At 47.2% G+C, this 13,651-nt stretch overlaps 1 protein-coding gene and 1 long non-coding RNA gene across 2 annotated transcripts in view; both read right to left on the bottom strand.

The window, feature by feature from the left end:
* LOC307206904 overlaps positions 1–13,651 on the bottom strand; it is a 181,790-nt gene that overhangs the window by 105,722 nt on the left and 62,417 nt on the right. The window lies entirely within an intron of this gene.
* Positions 1–13,651, bottom strand: part of CLSTN3 (calsyntenin 3) — a 33,319-nt gene that overhangs the window by 6,703 nt on the left and 12,965 nt on the right. The window contains exons 4-13 of the mRNA XM_079960239.1: positions 12,494–12,702; positions 10,763–10,912; positions 9,360–9,545; positions 8,194–8,463; positions 7,063–7,175; positions 6,805–6,967; positions 5,876–5,932; positions 4,711–4,868; positions 4,364–4,512; positions 2,616–2,842 (exon numbers count right to left, since the gene is read on the bottom strand). Of these exons, the coding sequence (XP_079816365.1) occupies positions 2,616–2,842; positions 4,364–4,512; positions 4,711–4,868; positions 5,876–5,932; positions 6,805–6,967; positions 7,063–7,175; positions 8,194–8,463; positions 9,360–9,545; positions 10,763–10,912; positions 12,494–12,702 (1,682 nt within the window). The remainder of the gene's footprint in view (positions 1–2,615; positions 2,843–4,363; positions 4,513–4,710; positions 4,869–5,875; positions 5,933–6,804; positions 6,968–7,062; positions 7,176–8,193; positions 8,464–9,359; positions 9,546–10,762; positions 10,913–12,493; positions 12,703–13,651) is intronic.

Here is a 13,651-nt window from a genome sequence, read left to right on the forward strand (position 1 = left end):
GAACCGCATTCATTTGTTGCATCCACACTCCACCCTTCCTCCCAAGGAGTCTCCAGAGATGCATTTAAGCGGCTCTACTAAGCGGTTTGCATCAAAATATAGGTTTGGCCAGGAAAATTATATTGTAAAGGTGAGCACATGCAGTGGTCGGAGGTGCTGATAGGTTTTGGGAGGGGGGGCAAGGAAGATGGCCTCTGGGGGCCCCTCCCACCACACCCCTTTCTCTGCACCCTCATCCCCAGTTACCATCCAGATAAGAACTGGGGAGAATAGGATCATTTTCTTTCACTAGAAACAAAAAGGGACTCATTCTCCTGCCTGGCCTTCTGCTTCTTATCTTACCTTTCTGCTTTTCTAACCTTTCTTGAAAACAAACAGCTTACACCCATTCAGTATAGACAGGGGAACAGAGAGACGGCCTGCATATTTTATTTTATTTTTTGCATTGCATTACATTGCATTTCTGTACCACTTAATCAACAAAACCTCGAAGCTGTTGCATAAAATATAAATTAAAAATACTGATGAAATGAGATACAAAAACAAATTGACCTAAGCAATTTGAAAATACAAAACAGATTCCGCCCCCCCCCCCCCCCGGCTGGCTTAACCTCCTTTCGAGTTTTTTGCTCCTTCACTGTCCTCAGTGGCTTCCCTTCCCTATTTTGCCCTTGATTACCTCCTAATTTTAAACCTCTCCACAATCTTTGCCATCTACCTCTCTCTCTTCTCTTCCATCTCCTTACACACCTCCCAACCTCATTAAAGCAGCTGATGAAGCTTTGATTCCTTCCTATTCTCTTGTTCCCAGCTCCATTTCTCTCTCCGCTCCTTAGGGGAAAGGCAGATGTAAAGCAAAAAGAGTTATCATCACAGCATGTCTCTCTGCCACGGGGAGCCTGGATTCAGAAATGAAATGGCAGACATGTGCAATAGGGAACCGTACAGCTGGTCTTGCTCAGCTGCTGGTCTAGGTCCCTCGGCCCATGCTTCAGGAGGGCTTCCCAAGTTTAAAAGCTTTGCATAGGCACACATACATAAAAGGACATTTTTTAAAAACATGTGCCAAACAACTCCCAGGAAAGGAGGAGGGCTGTTGGGTGACATCACATAGGGCTGCCAATCAGCACTGTGCACAGCCTGGTTCCACTTCACATTTGCAGAATCACTTTTTTCAGGGCTCGACCCTGGAGAAGAACAAATATGTCTGGATGAAAGACAGGAGGAGTGCTCCGAAATAGTTACCTCTGTCTTTGTCCTTACTGCTTTTGGAATACACTCTCACTCAGTCTTCGCCTCACCTCTTTCCCAAAGATCATAACTGCCCTGCTCCTCATCTTTCCTCCCTTCTCATTCTCTGCTGGTTAGCCATCCCTTCCCCACCCCTTCTCAGCTTCCTCTTTCTGTTTCTGGCCTTCCATGCCATAGCAACCCCCATTTCCTCTACCCAGTGAACACTGGGAACTGTAGTTCTGTGAATGAGTTTAAGGATCTCCGAGCAGCCTCTGTAAACTATAGTTTCCAGGAACCAACATGACAATTATGCTATATGACTGTGTGTTCTTTCTATACAGTGTTTCGCATCTCAGACACTGGAGAAGTATGTTGTTGTTTAGTCGTGTCTGACTCTTTGTGACCCCCTGGACCAGAGCACGCCAGGCACTCCTGTCTTCCACTGCCTCCCGCAGTTGGGTCAAACTCATGTGGGTAGCTTCGAGAACACTGTCCCACCATCTCGTCCTCCGTCGTCCCCTTCTCCTTGCGCCCTCCATCTTTCCCAACATCAGGGTCTTTTCCAGGGAGTCTTCTCTTCTCATGAGGTGGCCAAAGTCTTGGAGCCTCAACTTCACGATCTGTCCTTCCAGTGAGCACTCAGGGCTGATTTCCTTCAGAATGGAGAGGTTTGATCTTCTTGCAGTCCATGGGACTCTCAAGAGTCTCCTCCAGCACCATAATTCAAAAGCATCCATTCTTTGGCGATCAGCCTTCTTTATGGTCCAGCTCTCACTTCCATACATCACTACTGGGAAAACCATAGCTTTAACTATACGGACCTTTGTTGGCAAGGTGATGTCTCTGCTTTTTAAGATGCTGTCTAGGTTTGTCATTGCTTTTCTCCCAAGAAGCAGGCGTCTTTTAATTTCGTGGCTGCTATCACCATCTGCAGTGATCATGGAGCCCAAGAAAGTAAAATCTCTCACTGCCATAGCAATCCCCATTTCCTCTATCCAGGGAACACTGGGAACTGTAGTTCTGTGAATGAGTTTAAGGATCTCCTAGCAGCCTCCACAAACTATAGTTTCCAGGAACCAACATGACAATTATGCTATATGACTGTGTGTTCTTTCTATACAGTGTTTCGCATTTCAGACGTTGGAGAAGTATAATTATTATAAATGGAAAAAATAATATGTTAAATGGTCTCAAGAGGGATGTGTTCATATTACTAGGGCTGGGAAGTCCATATCTTTCCAGGATCAGATTGGTAAAATGTGACACTTTCTGCTTCTAGCAAAACTGCCTGCTTTTTCTGCTTCTGTTGCCTGGGTTGTCACACAAACACACGCAAACAACCCTGTGCTGCTGCAGCATCTCTACCGAAGCACTCAGCTCACCTGTGCCGTGCCAGCTCTCATCCTTCTTGGGCTCTACCTGATGTGAAATGGAGCAAGAAATCTGGAGGTCAGGAAAGAGAGGGACTCCCTCTGGACCTTCGAAGTCGGAGACAGGCCGGGCAAAGTGAGAACTGCCGCTCAGTAAGATCTGAGGAGCATCAGGTTGAAGCACAACCACGTAACCCTCCACATCCGGGATGGAGACGCAGGATTCCTCGCTGAAGCATCTAATGGAAGACGGGAGAAAGCAACACCCCTTGATCCCAGTCTGAAAGAAGGCAGGGTTCCCTTTTGTTCCTCAGCACCAAGGGACACCTTTGTTTCTAAGAACACATTTTTATTTTTTAAAAATGGATAGCCTATCCTTCCACGTAATCAGTGTCCTGGGTAGCTTGTATTTAAAGCAATACCATTAAATACTTGTAAAATAAAGAGTAAAAAACCACAAGTGCAGAAAATAAAAGCAGCCTGAGAACAAGGGGCTAGCTACCTCTACTTGGTGGTAGACCCTCTGATTATGTTGCTAGCTATCCGAGCCTATTGTGGAAATCCCACCATTATTTTTCAGGGGAATTAAATCTCAGCTACCCATTTCCACAAAGCATGCTCACATGAACCAGTAAGTGCCATTCCTCTCTGCTTTTTTTCTGCAGAGCAAAGCAGGATTCTTATAAGTACTCGAACTATCAATCCAGAGTTGTTGAAAGCAAAAGCAGCAGCAAGGGGAACAACACATACCAAACAGGCAAGATGAGACTCTTAACGGAGCCACATCGCTTCTGCTGGGTCTGTGGAACTTCAATGCTTGTGCACCCTGTCGCCACCTGAAGTCTCTTCTGCATCTCTAATCCAATACTAATGCGGTGCCATGAGCTGAAAGTGCGGGGTAAGCTACAGGGCCTGGAATTCTTTAAGTGAAGTGATGCGCTTCAGATTTTGTGCATTAAAGGTATCATGCGCACACACCCTCAGGCTAAGCTTCTGTTTGATTCTGTAAAGTCCCACATACCATGGTACCGTGGCAGTACCGGATTTATGTATAAGCTAAACAAGCTATAGCTTAGGGCCCCACTCTCCTGGGCACCCCCCAAAAAAATTTAAAGGAAAAGAAACCTGGATGTACATTTCCAAAATATAAAATAAAAAGGAAATAAAACCTACATACAGCAACAGTGTTTTGTGTTGTGTAGGCTCCTATTTGTTATGTGCAAATGGCATTAGATTCCTATTAGGTCCATAAATTACCATATAGCATATATTCAATACAAAAAACAGCAACAATTTGTTGTTGACAAAGGACAGCTGGACATATAAAGAGCCCCATTACCTTCAGTAGCTTAGGGCCTCATCAAACCTAAATCCGACCCTGTACCTTGGTTCTTCAGCTTAATCCGTTCCAGGAGTCCGTTCAACTCCCGGAACTATTCAAAAACCAAGGCGCGGCTTCCGATTGGCTGCAGGAGCTTCCTGCACTCTAGCGGAAGCCGCGTCAGATGTTCAGCTTCCAAAAAAAAGTTTGCAAAGCGGAACACTTATTTCCGGGTTTGCGACATTTGGAAGCCGATTTGTTCGACAACTAAGCCGTTCAAGAACCAAGGTACCACTGTATATACAATGGTGAAACTGAACAAAGAAGTAAAGCTGTAATAAACTGAGCAGCAGAACCTATCTGCCCACAACTAAAAAAGTAAGGCTCTGCTCGCTCAGAAGGATGCAGGTTACGATGCCACCAAAGCTTTGACACTCACTTGACAGTCGTGGTGAGCTTGAGGGGTCGGACTCCTGGCGTAGCGAAGCGCAGCGAGTTCATGTAGGCGACGTGCTGGATGGCGTGGTTGAAGGTTTCCACGTCGTCGCCCTCCAAGGTGAGGAGAGACTGGGAGGGGTTGACGTGAACCTGCAGGGGAAGGAGGAAGCCAACGGGCTTTGAGGCAAGGGCTCGGGCTGGTGGGCCGAGACACACGGGCGCAGGAGAACACGAGGAGATTCTGCAGGAGGCAGGAGCAGGCAGGAAGCCAAGCCAAGGTGCTAGCAGAGGGAAGGAAGGGAGGTCATGCCACCAGAGGGCAAGGGGGGTGGGCGCTTCTGGGTGTACCTTCATCCCTTTGCCAAGGCTGTCAAAGTCGCTGTAGTCTAGCCCTTCGCGACAGGCATAGAGACACTCTATCACCTCCCGGCTCTCCAGGCTGCCAGGGCGCGCAGTGAAGCCAGCCAGGTAACCGTGGAAGTAGTGGTGAATCAGCAGAGGGTCTCCTAAGGGGGATACAGGAGGAGGGATGGTGTGAGAGACAGATGGAGAGAAAGGGGGAGAAAGAGAACACAGACCACAGAGGAGGAGGAGGTGGAAGATGCAGGTGGGAGGAGAGGCAAAAGAAGGAGGAAGGAGGTGGGGAGTCTTGGATGCGCAGCCAGCTGAGAAACAGGGAGACGGCAGCGCAGGAGCTGGGGGGTGGCAAGGAAGGGGGACAGACCTTGTTTCCTCTTTGTGGTTTCAGAGAGTTCGTGAGGAGGAAAAATTGCCCCGAAGACCATTTGAGGTAATGTGGTGGCGAAAGGCAAAAAAGTGGGAGCCTCGAAAGGTAACACTCTTGAGAAATTTTCCACACACAAACATCATGATCATCATCTTTATTTAGACATACATACATACATACATACATACATACATACATACGCCACTCATCTGGCCGGGTTCCCCCAGCCACTCTGGGCAGCTCACAACAGAATATTAAAAATGCGAAAAAATACCAAAGATTAAAAACTTCCCTAAACAGATGTCTTCTAAAAGTCAGATAGTTGTTTATTTCCTTGACATCTGATGGGAGGGCGTTCCACAGGGTGGGTGCCACTACCGAGAAGGCCCTGTGCCTGGTTCCCTGTAGCTTCACTTCTCACAATGAGGGACCCACCAGAAGGCCCTCGGAGCTGGACCTCTGCTCCAAAAAATGTTAACCACGTTGATGCAACTTATCAGTTACAATTGTTTGGTTTGTTTGAACTGTATTTGTTAAAAATAATAAAAATTAGGGAAAGGAAAGAAAAAGCCTCTCACAGACCAGCTTTGTTCCACCTTCAGGCCCTCTCACAAACCACAGAGATTAAAACACCATCTTGCCCAGAAGAAGCTACATTGGCAAAGTCACCCAGGTGCCAAGACTTTCTTCCCAGAGGGGTGAGGGAAACGGAAATGGCCATGTACAGGGAATGGCATGCATGAAGAGAGGGGAGAGCCATGCGTGGTGACAGAGAAAGTCAACTACCTTGCCCCAGATCCGTAGAATTCTCATTCACTTTGGCCTTTTCTTTGTTTCTTTCCTCTGCAAAACAGAAGTGAAATTCAAAATGTTGAACAAGAGTCACCCTTTGAGTGCTTCTTCGAACTCTCTCTACCAGTAAAAGTGAATAAGCAAATGAATTCTTTGCTGCCCTTTCATGACATCCAAAACCACCTGCCTGAGGCTGCTGCCTCACTTTGCCTAATGACAGGGCTGGCCCTGCATGGGCAAATGAGGAGGACCGTCTTTACCCAGGGGTGCAAGGGGTGTGGGGCACCCGGGCGCTGAATTCTGGGGGGCGCCAAATGTATACCTACTGTATACTGGTCCCTCTCGATTGGCGGCAGTGAAAAGCAATGGAGCCAAAATCCCCCTCCCGTAGCGTCAAATATTCCCAAGAGTTACAGGTGAGCGATTTCCCCTCTAAAAAAGGTCAACAATTTTGGCTCCCCCTAAAAAAAAAGCTCAATAAAAGTTAATTTGGGGGCGCTGGGTGGATCTTTGCACCCCAGTGGTACATATGCTAACGGTGGCCCTGCGAATGAGGCAACCAAATTGTCACACCTCAGAGGTGTCATCTGTAGTTCGGGGAATAGGATATGAGACTCGTTGCAATCAAAGGAAGCGGTTGGCACTACAGATTTGGGAAAGGGAACCATGAAGCCTTTCCAATGTTTCCAAGTTCGCTTTCTGGAAACTTGAAGGCCATTTCATTGGGAGTTTAGCATTGTAGCCTAAGTCAGTACTGCACATTATTTTAGGTTTTCCTCAAAGGAGCTGGGTGGACTGCTCCCCATCCCCCGAACCATTTTAAACTTCAACATTTTTGAAAATTTGCATCCCTCTCTGAGTACTCCGAGAATACTGAGTCTCCACTTCCTCTGCCTATTTTCCAGTCGCTCGGAATTGCTCACCGGCCCAGCAGGCTCCGATCATGAGGGAAGATTCACGCCGTGGGGGGTGGATGAGCCCGTTGTCGTGGATCAGCGCAGGGTCGTAGGAGACGCCGTCTACGTAAAGCGTCACAGTGGGGAACTCAAGGTTCAGGGCATAGTGGTGCCACTCGTCATCGCAGACCTGCGAGAAGGGAAAAGGAGAGATCAGGACATACAGCGTCAGTGTCTGTCGGTGTGTTTGGAGAAGAACAACAAAGATGGCGGTTGTTTCCTCACCTGCTCCAGTTTCCAGAGGAACTTGACAGGCCTTGCGCTCTCCAGAAGGGGCCAGTAGAGGAAAGCTATGCGGCAGCCATGCACACCGAGGGAATAATGGGAGTATCCGTCCTCTGCAGATAGGGAAGGAGGCATCAGATTCAGCAGTTATGGCCAGTCTGTCCTGATTCACCTACGGTCATTCTGCTCTCTCAGATGCTCCAACTGCTCCGGTTACTGGGGACAGTTCTGACACCCGTCCTTGGCAAAAAAACCTCTGCCCCTGTTTTGTCCTGATCTGGCCCTCAGGGGTTAGATTTCTTTAGGGTGTTGTTGCTATTTTCTTTTTTTTAAATAAAACGTGTTGACCTGCACTTGTCCTTTCCCCTGGGTCTCTAGAAGTATTCCTCAGCTCCACCTCTGTCTCACATATTCTTAAGAAAGAAAACTTGCTGGAAGTTTGCTTTTCAGCAAACAAGGAGTCTAGGCAGGAGACAATTTGCATCTTTCAGGGTGCTCCAATAAAAACAGGCAAAGGTATACCTTACTTTACGGGTTGTTGTTGTTGTTTATTAAAAAAAAAACTATTGTTAATAGTTAACTGTGCTATTCCACTGCAGCACAATTCCAGTATACCATTTTAAAATATATATATTTTAAATAAAACAAAAATAACATTACCAAAAAGGCTCCCCGCAGTACAGGGCAAGAGGACTGCAGCCTTATACCGTATTTTTCGCTCTATAAGACACACTTTTTCCCCTTCAAAAATTAAGGGGAAATGTGTGTGCGTCTTATGGAGCGAATGCAGGTTCCTTGGCTTCAGAGATAGCAACGCGAAGCCTCCGAAGCGCAGAGGGAGAGCTCCCCCCTCGGGCAGCTATCCGCAAGCCTTCGGGGCGCAGCAGGAGTTCCCTGCATAGTTTCCCCTCTCTGCGCAGCGCCCCTTCAGTGAAGCAGGAGGAGAAATGGAAGGGGCTCTGTTTCTCCTGCCACTTCACTGAAGGAGCGCTGAGCAGAGAGGGGGAGAATGTTTTTTTTTCCTGTTCTCCCCCTCCTATGGTCCGGTGCGTCCTATAGAGTGAAAAATATGGTAGATGCTCTCTCCCCACCTATTCCAATATCTGCCATGGGGAAGGAAATGGCTCTTACCACTTTGCATGGTGCTGCAGATGACGGTCTCTTCCTCCCTCTTGCCCTTGCTTGGTGTCACGCCGTGTTTCATCCACAGGGACAAGGTGAAATGGTCGCTCAGGCCTTCCAGGGCACCGGTCCCACTCCCCATGGGAACCTGGGTTGCCTGGCTGCCATTGAACCAATAGATGAGGCTGCTGTCCTGGCTGTAATGGACTGAGAGCCGTGCCGTCCAGTTGGCCATGGGTCCAGGAACAGGGAGCAGGTCTACCTCACCTGTGGCAGCACCTGTCGAGGGCAAGAGAGGAAAATAAGAACAGAGGAGGCCCATCCGAAAACGGGGGGCTTGTTTCCTTTGCTAAGGGCAAGCCTAGACCAAGACAGTTTGGTGCCTGATAATGGAAAATCCATGAGACACCTCTCTCCCCGCTTCTGCTAATTAAGCAGGGGACACAATATGCTAGAAATATTTCCAGTGAGATGTTGAGGAATGGCACAATGCAAACCCTACAGTGCTCTGGTGCAGCTCCTGTCCATCTCAATGGGCCTTGAGGAGGACAACTTTGCAATCTACGTCCCGTGGGTCAGATCTATGTGCCTTAAGTAAAGGGTAAAGGGACCCCTGACCATTAAGTCCAGTCATAGACGACTCTGGGGTTACAGCGCTCATCTCGCTTTATTGGCCAAGGGAGCCGGCGTACAGCTTCCGGGTCATGCGGCCAGCATGACTAAGCCGCTTCTGGCGAACCAGAGCAGCGCACGGAAATGCTGTTTACCTTCCCGCCGGAGTGGTACCTATTTATCTACTTTCACTTGGACATGCTTTCGAACTGCTAGGTTGGCAGGAGCAGGGACCGAGCAACAGGAGCTCACCCCGTCGCAGGGATTCGAACCACTGACCTTCTGATCGGCAAGTCCTAGGCTCTGTGGTTTAACCCACAGCGCCACCGGCGTCCCCTATGTGCCTTAATAATGCCCAAAATCTGCTACCTAATTTTGCTATATGGTATGAATGCTTCTGACTAAGGGCACCTAAAGCTACTCCTCACCCAGTTTTGCTGGAAGAAAATATTGTGAGGCAATTGACCCATGGTTTTTGGAGTTCCCATCCGTCTATACACCCGCACACAACCTAGTCCGCTTCCTCCTGCAAGCATCACTCAGTGCAATAAGGGAATACGCACCACAGAGTTTGCGCAGCGACTTCTCAGAGTAATTGTCGCGATCGCAGCCTTTGGCCACGTGGTTTGTCTGCAGCTCCACCGTGGCCTGGATGTTCCACAGGGGCTCGTCGCAGGTCTCCAGGTGGATGTTAGGGAACAGAGCAAGGCTGCCCGTGCCTGGCGTGTACTCTATCCTCTTATTCCAACCTGTGGGGAGGTTTTTAAATGGGCAAATCATGTTGTTTTATGTTTACACCACATTCCACCCATTGGCTGGTTACAATAGAGAAAGTAAGTACAGTCACTGATATCAAAACAAATCAAAACCATGCATTTCCCAACAGATTATGCTCCATGCGTCAGGTCTATATGTCGTCCCCCCGACACACTGTGCATTTATTAACACCCTCCAAACTATGTCAGGACCTGGATCTAGAATATGGCAAGGCTGGTGTAACTGGCAGAGACTTGATAAACCTTCCAGCCTCCCTGAGAGGTACTGAGGTCTAGCCACATGGAAAACCAATCCACCAACTATTTTAATCGTGGAATGTATTTCTATCCCAATTATTTCTATCTCCTTTGAGGAAATATTTCTTTAAAGGACATTTTGAATAAAGAAACAACACTGTCAATTACAGTACTCAGGCTCCCCAAGCATAATAACAGATCTTAGTCTTAGGTTGACTAAAGCCCAAATATCTATTTGTATCTATCTATCATCTATTTATCTCTCATATATATTCTTTCTGTAACTTTTCCCAGGGCACAAAACAGAGCAGACTAATGCAATCCTATTAACTGCTCTCATACATAATACATATTTTTAATATATATGAGAGAGAGTTAATATATATCAGGCTATGCAGTTTAAAATGAGCTGTTATCCATCAAATAAAGAAGGCAGAAGAGGTAAAAATAAAAGGCAAAGTATCTGAATGATCCCTTGGTCAGTGTTAGAAACTGAGATATGAAAGGTAGGAGCAAAATGGCACCTTAAACCTAGGTTATGGGCACCACAATGGAATGTCTAGGAGCGCTTTTTTATAATAATACAAAGCTGAAAATGAATGAACTGCAGCTAAAATCTTATATTCATTTTTCACAGGGTCTAGTCCTCATCTGAAGACTGCAAAAAACAAAGCCATACTTCCCCTGCTTCCCCCCCCCACCCCAATATTCTTATGAGGGTCCCTTCTCCAGTCCTCAGAGAGTGGCTGGAAAAAGGTCCTACTTTCGTTCCAGCAGTGGCAGTCTTAATCTGAAATCTTAGCACTGCTCCCATGTCTCAGAAACTGCTCGCATTAATGAAATTCTCCATTGCAAAACGCACCTAGAACAATGGGAGTTTTGAATGCTGCCCTTGGTGGAGTCACCGGGAGGAAGGAGGAGAAATATGCACCATGGAAATAAAGGCTCCATACCTTGCCAGCTGGGTTTACAGGTGGGCTTCACCTGGATCTCGACCTCTGCATCATCAGAGGCGCGTTTCTTGCCACAGTCATAGGCTGTCACTGTGAACTTATAGAGGCGCTCTCCACTGTACTGCAGTTTCTCAGTGTTCTCAATGTTCCCTGCCGGAAATAGAACGGCCTTGAAGTTAGAGACGCAAAGAACAACAGATACACACACAAGGTCCAAACATCTCTTTGTTGCCATTGCTCGGCTGCAGCAAGCACAGCCTCTCATCCACAGCTATGGCATAATCCACACATCCTGGGCACTCATAATGATTTCAATAATCACCCGGTAACATGATCCAGCTGTCTCCATCCTCCAAGCTACTTCCCACTTTATGCATCCGCATTCATGAATACTATTGTTACACTGGTGATTCCCATGCAAAGCATGTAAATTATACAGTGGTACCTCTGGTTAAGAACTTAATTCATTCTGGAGGTCAGTTCTTAACCTGAAACTTCTTAACCTGAAGCACCACTTTAGCTAATGGGGCCTCCTGCCGACGCCGCGCCGACACCGCATGATTTCTGTTCTCATCCTGAAGCAAAGTTCTTAACCTGAAGCAGTATTTCTGGGATAGCGGAGTCTGTAACCTGAAGCGCATGTAACCTGAAGTGTATGTAACCCGAGGTACCACTGTACTTAATTTGTTCCGGAGGTCCATTCTTAACCTGAAACTGTTCTTAACCTGAAGCACCACTTTAGCTACTGGGGCCTCCTGCTGCCGCCGTGCGATTTATGTTCTCATCCTGAAGCAAAGTTCTTAATCTGAGGTACTATTTCTGGGTTAGTGGAGTCTGTAACCTGAAGCGTCTGTAACCCGAAGTGTATGTAACCCGAGGTACCACTGTAAAGGGCTTGTGCGTATCCCTAGGTGCTATGGGGAGTTTTTCAGACAGCGCCACAAACCTGTCCTTCACTCTATGTGTGTTTATTGCAGGAAACACTATGATTATTTATTCACTTTATAGAATCATAGAATTGTAGAGTTTGAAGGGACACCGAGAGTCATCTAGCCCAACCCTCTGCAATGCAGGAATCTCAACTAAAGCAACTGCCACCTCCATTTGTTTTAAACTGCAAAGCGGCATCAAAGGTTGTGTTCAGAAGTGAGAACTGTAGTAGAGGTAGTGGCTGTTTAACCTTTATCGTTCATGCCATTTTCCCTCTCAGAACTGCCATCTCCTGGTTGTTTTTCAGTTTGTGGGGAGAAATACCGTATTTTTTGCTCTATAAGACGCACCAGACCACAAGACACACCTAGTTTTGGAGGAGGAAAACAAGAAAAAAAATATTCTGAATCTCAGAAGCCAGAACAGCAAGAGGGATCGCTGCGCAGCGAAAGCAGCAATCCCTCTTGCTGTTCTGGCTTCTGTGATAGCTGCACAGCCTGCATTCGCACCATAAGACGCACACACATTTCTCCTTACTTTTTAGGAGGGAAAAAGTGAATCTTACAGAGCAAAAAATATGGTATATACTCCTTGCCATTCCTGCCCTGAAACTGGCAGTCCTCTGCAGCTGCTTTTCAGTAAAAAAAATATATCATCCAGACACACCCAGAGGAACATTTTACATGTTTCCCAAGTATCATCTAGTTTGCCCACAAAACAATTATCAGTGGTGCAATTTGCAAGTCTACACCAGCACCGCTCCACAGTTTCTGGTGCAACTCAGCAGCCAGAGGTTCTCACCATCGTTGTCAATCAGGAAGGGGACGTTGGGAGTCAGGATCTCATAGTAGCAGATCTGGCTGTACTGAGGGGAGCAGTCGCCATCGATGGCTTCCACACGCAGGATGCGATCATAGAGCTTCCCTTCTGTCACCGCCACACGGTAAAGGTTCTCCACAAAGACGGGAGCAAACTCGTTGACATCATTCACCCGCACGTGAACCGTGGCCCTGAACAAAGAAGAAAGGTCAGGGGTTCCTTTCTAAAGAAGAGAAATGCTGGACCTTAAAGCTGCCTGTCTGAGGCTGAACCCTTCCATTCAGAAATGGAAGACCTGGCTTGTAGTTACTCAATATGAGGTGAATGTACTCTTCATATGCTCAGGGGCAGTGCTCTTCTTCTTAAAAAAAATGTTATGGGGTACTCTCATTTTGACTCAAGAAAATCACCATTTTATAGTGCAAATCGAGAAAAATTAATACAGTAAATGAACAAAAGTACAAAGATTCACAAAATGTTTAGGGGTATGTGTACCCCTGCGTTCCCCCAGGAAAAAAAGCACTGCTCAGGGGCATTCATTTTGGGCAATACACCTCAATGATGGCTGTTTCCAGGAGTGAGTTGCCATAGTTGCTGCTGTTTTCGCAGAGGTGAACTCCCTCTATGCGGATTAATCTTTTGGGATGAGGGAAAATCTATGCATGTTCAAGTTGGTAGTCTAACCTTTAAAGATGAAAAGTTTTCTTAGAAAAGTGTTGCCGCTGCTTCAAAGTAATAGCTTGGCTACCCTCAACAATCTAGCTGTGTCGCAAGGACAGAGTGCCCCACAGAAAATGATACTGAATTAAGACCATTCGCCTTTTCCCCACAGCAGTGGCGTAGCGTGGGGGGTGCAGGGGGGGCCGGCCGCACCGGGCACAACATCTGGGGGTTAGGGCAATCCACGGGTTAGGGGGCGCAAATCCACGGGTTAGGGGGCGCAAATTACTTGCTTGCCCCGGGTGCTGATAACCCACGCTACGCCACTGCCCCACAGGACATTCTGTTTCAAGAATGCAACCTGACTCTGAGGTGATGGCAAGACTTTTTTTGGGGGGGGGCCCTCATCTTCAACGTTAATACTGCCACCCCAAAAATTCCTGCTTCAAAAAGTTGTCCAATTCTAAGAATTTTCAAGAG

Source organism: Podarcis cretensis (assembly GCF_951804945.1).
Source record: "Podarcis cretensis genome assembly, chromosome: 17".
Lineage (NCBI taxonomy): Eukaryota > Metazoa > Chordata > Lepidosauria > Squamata > Lacertidae > Podarcis > Podarcis cretensis.